The sequence below is a fragment of the Triticum urartu genome, chromosome 3A, assembly GCF_056163025.1.
Source record: "Triticum urartu cultivar PI428250 chromosome 3A, HENAU_Tu73, whole genome shotgun sequence".
Lineage (NCBI taxonomy): Eukaryota > Viridiplantae > Streptophyta > Magnoliopsida > Poales > Poaceae > Triticum > Triticum urartu.
The window spans coordinates 60,063,826-60,072,596 of NC_141875.1; the positions used below are offsets into that span (position 1 = coordinate 60,063,826).

General features: G+C 48.7%; 1 protein-coding gene across 1 annotated transcript; it reads left to right on the top strand.

Annotated features, from left to right (window-relative positions):
* Positions 1 to 4,440: 4,440 nt before the first annotated feature.
* LOC147978534 (uncharacterized) lies at positions 4,441 to 4,830 on the top strand. The gene has a single exon (XM_087516623.1). It carries the CDS (start codon positions 4,441 to 4,443, stop codon positions 4,828 to 4,830), a length of 390 nt encoding a protein of 129 aa, XP_087372749.1.
* Positions 4,831 to 8,771: the final 3,941 nt, after the last annotated feature.

The window sequence follows — 8,771 nt, forward strand, 5'->3', positions numbered from 1 at the left end:
CGGAACCCCCCGGGGGAACTAATGGGCCTTCATGGGTCTTAGTGGGGAGAGAGAAAGGCCACAAGGGGCTGGCCGCGCGCCCCCTGGCAGTCCGAATTGGACTAGGGGAAGGGGGCGATGCCCCCCTTTCCTTCCCTTCCCCATCTCCCTTCCTCCTTCCCTCTTCCTCCAAGTGGAATCCTACTAGGACTTGGAGTCCTAGTAGGACTCCTCTCCTTGGCGCGCCCTATAGGGGACGGCCGGATTCCCCCTCTCCTCCTTTATATACGGGGGTCGGGGCACCCTAGAACACACAAGATCAATTCTCTTAGTCGTGTGCGGTGCCCCCCTCCACAGTTACACACCTCGGTCATATTGTCGTAGTGCTTAGGCGAAGCTCTGTGCTGTTAACTTCATCATCACCGTCGCCACGCCATTGTGCCAACAGAACTCTCCATCGTCCTCAACTGGATCAAGAGCTTGAGGGACATCATCGTGCTAAACACGGAGGTTCCGTACGTTCGGTACTTGGATCGCTTGAATCGCGAAGACGTTCGACTACATCAACCGCGTTACTAAACACTTCCGCTTTCGGTCTACGAGGGTACGTGGACATACTCTCCGGTCTCGTCGATATGCATCTCCTAGATAGATCTTGCGTGATCGTAGGTAAAAAATTTGAATTACTGCATTCCCCAACACCGTCATGATCTCCATCGTCACTGGCTTGACACCTTGATCTCCATCGTAGCATCGTTGTCGTCTCGCCAACTATTAATTGCTTGTACGACTATCGCTACCCCTTAGTGATAAAGTAAAGCAATTACATGACGATTGCATTTCATACAATAAAGCGACAACCATAAGGCTCTTGCCAGTTGTCGATAACTTCTACAAAACATGATCATTTCATACAACAATTTATATCTCATCACGTCTGGACCATATCACATCACAACATGCCCTGCAAAAACAAGTTAGACGTCCTCTACTTTGTTGTTGCAAGTTTTACGTGGCTGCTACGGACTTCTAACAAGAACCGTTCTTACCTATGCATCAAAACCACAACAATTTTTCGTCAAGTGTGCTGTGTTAACCTTCAATAAGGATCGGCCATAGTCAAACTCAATTCAACTAAAGTTGAAGAAACAGACACCCGCCAGCCACCTGTGTGCGAAGCACGTCGGTAGAACCAGTATCATGAACGCGGTCATGTAATGTCGGTCTGGGCCGCTTCATCCAACAATACTGCGAATCAAAGTAAGATGTTGGTGGTAAGCAGTATGACTATTATCGCCCACAACTCTTTGTGTTCTATTCGTGCATATATCATTTACAAATAGACCTGGCTTGGATGCCACTGTTGGGGAACGTAGTAATTCAAAAAAATTCCTACGATCACGCAAGATCTATCTAGGAGATGCATAGCAACGAGATGGGAGAATGGTTCCACGTACCCTCGTAGATCGAAAGCAGAAGCGTTTAGTAATGCGGTCAATGTAGTTGAACGTCTTCACGATCCAACCGATCCAAGTACCGGAAGTACGGCACCTCCGTGTTCAGCACAATGACGTCCCTCGAGCTCTTGATCCAGTAGAGGGTCGAGGGAGAGTTCCGTCAGCACGACGGCGTGGTGATGGTGTTGGTGATGTGATCCACGCAGGGCTTCGCCTAAGCACTACGACAATATGACCGAGGTGGTAAACTGTGGAGGGGGCACCGCACACGGCTAAAGAACAGTTGATCTGCCTTTGGGGTGCCCCTTGGACACGTATATAAAGGAGTGGGAGGAGGAGGCCGATGACCAAGGAGGGCGCACCAAGGGGGGAGTCCAACTAGGATTCCCAATCCTAGTTGGATTCCCTTTCCTATTCCAAGAGGGGGAAGGAGGGAAGGAGAGGGAGTGGGAAAGGAAAGAGGGGGCCGCCCCCTCCCCCTAGTCCAATTCGGACTGCCCTTGGGGGAGGGGCGCCACCCTATGGGCTGCCCTCTCCTACTCCCTTATGGCCCATTAGGGCCCATAACTTTCCCGGGGGGTCCGGTAACCCCTCGGTTCCCCGATAAATATCTGAAACGTCCCGAAACCTTTCCGGTGTCCGAATACCTTCGTCCAATATATCAATCTTTACCTCTCGACCATTTCGAGACTCCTCGTTATGTCCGTGATCTCATCCGGGACTCCGAACAAACTTCGGTCACCAAAACACATAACTCATAATACAAATCATCATCGAACGTTACGCATGCGGACCCTACGGGTTCGAGAACTATGTAGACATGACCGAGACACATCTCCGGTCAATAACGAATAGCGGAACCTGTATGCTCACATTGGCTCCCACATATTCTACGAAGATCTTTATCGGTCAAACCGCATAACAACATACGCTATTCCCTTTGTCTTCGGTATGTTACTTGCCCGAGATTCGATCGTCGGTATCATCATACCTAGTTCAATCTCGTTACCAGCATGTCTCTTTACTCATTCCGTAATGCATCATCCTGTAACTAACTCATTAGTTACATTGCTTGCAAGGCTTATAGTGATGTGCATTACCGAGAGGGCCCAGAGATACCTCTCCGTTACACGGAGTGACAAATCCTAATCTCGATATATGCCAACTCAACAAACACCTTCGAAGACACCTGTAGAGCATCTTTATAATCACTCAGTTACGTTATGACGTTTGATAGCACACAAGGTGTTCCTCCGGTATTCGGGAGTTGCATAATCTCATAGTCAGAGGAATATGCATAAGTCATGAAGAAAGCAATAGCAATAAAACTAAACGATCATAGTGCTAAGCTAACGGGTGGGTCTTGTCCATCACATCATTCTCTAATGATGTGATCCCGTTCATCAAATGACAACACATGTCTATGGTCAGGAAACTTAACCATCTTTGATTAACGAGCTAGTCAAGTAGAGGCATACTAGGGACACTCTGTTTGTCTATGTATTCACACATGTACTATGTTTCTGGTTAATACAATTCTAGCATGAATAATAAACATTTATCTTGATATAAGGAAATATAAATAACAACTTTATTATTGCCTCTAGGGCATATTTCCTTCAATACCTTGGTTCTTAAACTGAGATAGATACTTATCTCTACTTTGCTCACCCTTTCCTCTTTAAGGGAAAAACCAACGCAAACTCAAGAAGTAGCAATATATGATTGGTTCTACGAGAAATTCTACTATATATGCATAACGTGTACAGTATGTAGTAGTGTAAAAAGAATTAAATGGAAACACAAAATGAAAAGGAAAAATAAACCATAAACCATAAACCCTAAAACAGAAAAGCTCTGAACCCCTAAACCTTTAGTCCCGGTTGGTGTCATCAACCGGGACTAAAGGTCCCGAGCCCGCGGCGCGCGCTGTTGGCCACGTGGCAGGGATTTAGTCCCGGTTCGTGGCCAACCTGGACTAAAGGGTGGGGTCCTTTAGTCCTGATTTATTAGTCCCGGTTTGTGAATCAGGGCTAAAGGCCTTTCCTAACCGGGACTAATGCTCGTTTCTCCAGTAGTGCATGTTGGCAATCCAAAAGTCTCCGCCACCGCCTCTCACCATGCTACATCGCCCTTCTTCCCTCGTGGTGCTCCTCTGCCTAACTATCAACCACATTTGACCACCACCATGCCATGGTTGCGGTAGCAAGCTAGGCGCGCCGCCACCGTTGTTCGGCTTGATCGATCATCGCCCAACGTCGATCGCTCCTCCCCCATGTCCCGCTGCGAGGAGAGGGAAGAGGCAGTGGAGTGGCTTGGGTGGTTGGGGAGGAGCCGACACGAGAGAGGGGTCTGGATAAGAAACATGCGGCGGGGAAGGGAGAGCGTTCGCGAGGACTCTAATTTTAATGGTTTCCATTTGCTCTCTCGTGCTTCAAATCGATGGCGGATAAAGCGTTTGCTCGGAAATTGCATAAATCTGACGTTAGATTTATAATATATCCGCTTTTGCTGTTGTTTTCTCTAGATTATGCGGACTTAAGATAAGACTAACTTTTTATCAACCAATGTATGTTATTATGCCCTAAGAAAATATAGTCCGACTAACTGGCTTGGCTCAATCTCTCTTCAAGTTTGCATAAATTTCTCTTCTTAGCAAAGGTCCAACGTAGTCTTTGCCCGTCCTTTTTTACTCTAAGGGAAAAGCGGAACGGATAATTTTTGTCTCTTGTGAGGGGTGGAAAACCTGGTCGATGTTTGGTAGCCGGTAGACGGAAACAGACTGCCAGGCTCAAGGTGGCGCAGCGAATCGGACCGGTGATTGCGTACTAGCACGAATCGGACCGGCTGGGTTGTGGGTTATATGTACTCCAATGGAGGACCGGGGCGACCTCAAAATCAAAAGCTAAAACCTATATATATATATATATAACCGAGTAGCTAATAACCATCGCAACCTAGCACGTACGCACACCGTTGTTTGCTCGGCTGAATTGAAGAAGCGATGGAACACTACGACGACTTTGCAGGTGCAAGCAAGCCAGCATGGGCCGGGATGAAGAGAGGCCACGAGCGGTCGGACGGCAAGCTCGACGCAGCGTTGACGGAGAAGCGGCACAAGTGCGGCGACAGTAGCTGGACGGCCGTCGCCGCGTATGCACCGGTGGCGGGGACGAAGCGGGCCTACGAGCGATCCGAGGATGAGTTTGACTTGTCGATAGATAAGAGGTACAAGTGCAACTACTGGGAGGACCCTGCTCACGCGCTGATCCTGAAGCTCCACGGGGGAAGTAAAGCCAGGGGCGCCGCTCTTAGCAATATGGCTTGGCGCACCATCAAGGAGCTCGACGACTGGTGCGACGAGCTTCAGTCGGCGCGCAAAAGCAAGATGTAATTTGATTCTAGTATCTTTTCTCTTCTTTTTTCTTTGGCGGAGAGACGGACAATTTACAGGGAGTACTTTTTAGTTTTTACTGCTTCACGAGTCCAAGGAATTTATGTAGTATGAAGTCTTTCTTTCTTCTTATGTGCATGGAGTTTATGTACCAGTACAACGTAGACGTTTTTGCGGTTTAAACTAAACAGCAAAAACATCTTACATTAGTGTGTTTGTGCAGTCTAAATTAAATAGTGCATAGAAGGAATCCCGCAAAAAAAATAGTGCATAGAAGGAGTGTGGATTATTATTTTCTGAACGAGTTTATGTATGGAGTTAACTCACGATTTAAAATTCCATCTCTAAACACACAAATACTACTACTCGACTACTCGAGTTTAATGTATGGAGTTCTTTTCCATTGATTTGGCTTCATATCGAGCTACCGTCGCCAACCGTACTTGACGGACGCTGGTGGTGCACCCTACCTTACGAGTGAAATGCATAAAACTATCATAATAGTGTTCTGATCAACGAAAAACCATCACTTTACAAATCATGACACTAACCATTTTTAACCTCACTTTGATGTGGCAAATTGCCCACGTGGCAACGCGAGACAAATGGACATTAACGCATTGTCACACCCTCACCCCCCACCCTGTGTAAAGGAAAAAAATCCTCACACCCTCGTGCGCAAGCCCGACCCAACGCGGGGGTCAACGCAATCAAAGGCTTCCTCCCTCGACGTCCACCCCGGCTTCCTCCTTCGCCGCCCCCAAAACCAGCCGACGGGGAAGAGAACTCGCCACACGGCTGTACATGTGTCGCTGTCCGAAGCTCCTTGTCACGCTACGATGTGCTCCGCCAGGGGATCTGACGTCTGGAGTGGTGGAACGTTGGAGCGGGGAGGAGGAAAGGCTGGTCCCTTTGCCGGTGGAGCTGCCTACATGCGAGTTGCCGGATGTCGGTCGCGGCAACCCTCACCTGAGCCTTGGCGCCACCCATGCATACCCGCGGATTTTGGATCCGATGGATTTTTTGAGCTACAAAATGTTTTTTATTTTTAAATTGGAGAGAAACTAGGATGACATGAGCCTTTTTTCCTTCTAGTGCATGTGGGAAGAAGGTTAGAGGAACCATTTTTATGCCCTGTTAATTTTTACAAAAATAGCATGATAACTTAAATACATGACAATTGTTTGTTATTACTTACTCCCTCCGTTCTTAAATATAAGTCCTTTTAGAGATTCTAATATGGACTACAGACGGTGTAACATGAAAGAATCTACACTCTAAAATACGTCTATATTTATCCATATGTAGTCCATATTCAAATTAGTGTGAGGTGTTGCACGACAGAGTCGTCATCAGGAGTGGTGAAGAAGCAATCACCCTTGGTAATCCACGACCGAGTAGCTACACTATAGAGATATCATCAGGAGTGTGTTACGAGGTATCACCCTCGACACTCGATAGTAGCTCTGTAGAGTCGTACAACAAAGGGGGTGTGAGATGATGTGTTGGACTCTGGACGTCGATCACGTTGATCGAGTCATCGGTCATAAAGCAGGGGCAACAGGGACAAGGTGAGGGGTCACTAATGGATCACTAACCAACCTATACTAAGCATATAGGATAAGCAGGTAGGTAACAAATAGCAGGTTACAAAATCAGGCTATGCATCAGAATAGGTACAAACGAACAACGGTAGCAAAATCTAATGCAAGCATGAGAGAGAAGGAATGGGCGATATAGGAATGGGCGATATAGGAATGACCAATGGGGTTTTGCTTGCCTAGAAGCTCTACTGAGAGTGGCTGAACGTCAGAGGTGTAGTCGTACTCTGGAGCAGCGTCCATCTCGATGTCTACCGGAGAGAAGAAGGGAAAGAAATAATAAAAATAAAGCAAGCAAGTGCATCATGATGCATGACATGACAATCTGCAGTGCTAGGGGTGACCAGACACAGGGCTACACAGACAGAAAATATCTGGGAATGTTTTCCCGGTGTTTGGCATTTTTCGGACAAATGAATCGGAGGGAAATGATCCATGTTCATCCTGCTAGAGGCATGTGACAGATGAACGGATTGCATATTCGGATTCGTTATATTTTTCTCAGCAACTTTCATATATATATATATATATATTATTTTCATCTGACTTACGGATTAATTATATGATTTTTCAATTTTCTGAATTTTCTAAAATTTATTTAGTTCGAAAACATAAAATAATAATTGCTATGTGCTCCCAGCAGAGTGCACACAGCAGTGCACACTGTGGCTGATAGTGGGCCTATTGACTGGGTCAACGGCCCAGCCAGCAGAGGCTGACTGGTGGGCCAGTTGCCCAGTTAGCAGGCTGACTGGGTCAGCTTTATCCACTGGAATAGTGGATAGCCCCACCTGTCAGTGGCTGCAGTGTTAAATGGGATTAATTAAAACATGGGTTAATTATAAGGGGGTAGGCCCCACATGTCAGCATGTCATTAGGTTAGTTTAGTTTGTGCCTAAATAAACCTGTGGTTAATTTGGGCATGAGTCCCATTTGTCACAGACCCAGTGGGTAATTAGGGGGGCTGTCAGTGGCTAACGACTTGCCACATCAATAGTGTCACCGGCGGCGAGGCCGAACGTCGGTGATGGCCATCCGGCCGATTCCGGCGCCCATTCGGACCGTGCCTAGGCTCTACAGGACGGGGTCGATGTTTCGCGTCGAAATGCGGTCGCGGGCGACTTGTTCATGGACAGAGGTGGCCGCTGCGACAATGCCAGGCAGCGGCCGGAGTCGGACCTTCGTCAGAAATACGACGAGAGCGGTTAGGGGGGTTAGCTGGGGCTTCGGTTAGGTGCGGCACGCTCCCTAGAGGGCGCCAGTGGCCCGCGCGGCGGCTTGGGAGCGTGCATGGCTCGTGGGCTGCAACCATGGCGGCAGCCGGAGCACGGCGGCGGGGCCAGTTATCTAGAGGGTCCCCGGGAGCACAGAAAGAGAGGGGGTCGAAGTGGTGTTCACAGCGTAGCTCGAGAAAGGTCTTGGGCAAGCTGGAGAGGCATCGGAGCGGTGGTGTTCATAGCGGATCGACGACAGCCGAGGTGGTGGGGAACAAGGTGATGGCGGTGATGCAGGGGCTCCCCGATGACGATCCAGTGCTGCAGAGGACGGAGGCGAGCCTGGCGGTCCTCCTGGATGTAGAGAATGATTTGGTGCATCGATAATTGATTGATCGTGCACTAGCCACATATATATAGGTACAAGGGGTGCGACCGGTGTCTTGTCTCCCAAGATACAAGTAAATACAAAGGGAGAGAGACACTACATGTGCGCCATATAAAACCCAGACCTACGTACATGTACACATGTTCAACACCACCCCCCCCCCCCCCCCCGCGCGCGCAGTCGAAGCGTCACCGGTGACGCAGACTGGACCGAAAGCCCTCAAACATCGAGGTGGGTAGTCCCTTTGTCATGACATCGGCGAACTGCTGATCGGTGGGCACATGGAGAAATCGAACACGACCAAGTGCGACGTGCTCCCTGATGAAGTGAATGTCGAGCTCAATATGCTTCGTCCGTCGGTGATGGACAGGGTTGGCAGCGAGATACACCGCGGAGACGTTGTCGCAGTAAACAAGCATCGCCTTGGTAACCTCGCATAGAAACTCTTGAAGTAGTTGTCATAGCCAAGAGCACTCCGCAACAGCGTTGGCCACGGCCCTGTACTCGGCCTTGGCACTCGATCGTGAGACCGTGGGTTGTCGTTTAGACGACCATGAAATCAGAGAGGGCCCAAGGTAGACGCAGTAGCCTGAAGTGGAGCGTCGAGTGTTGGGACACCCAGCCCAGTTGGCATCGGAGTAGGCGACAAGGCTGGTGTCAGGTGATTCCATCAGGGTGAGACCCATGCATAGTTGTGGTGCCATGTATGTACCGAAGGATACATTTCACCAGAGCCCA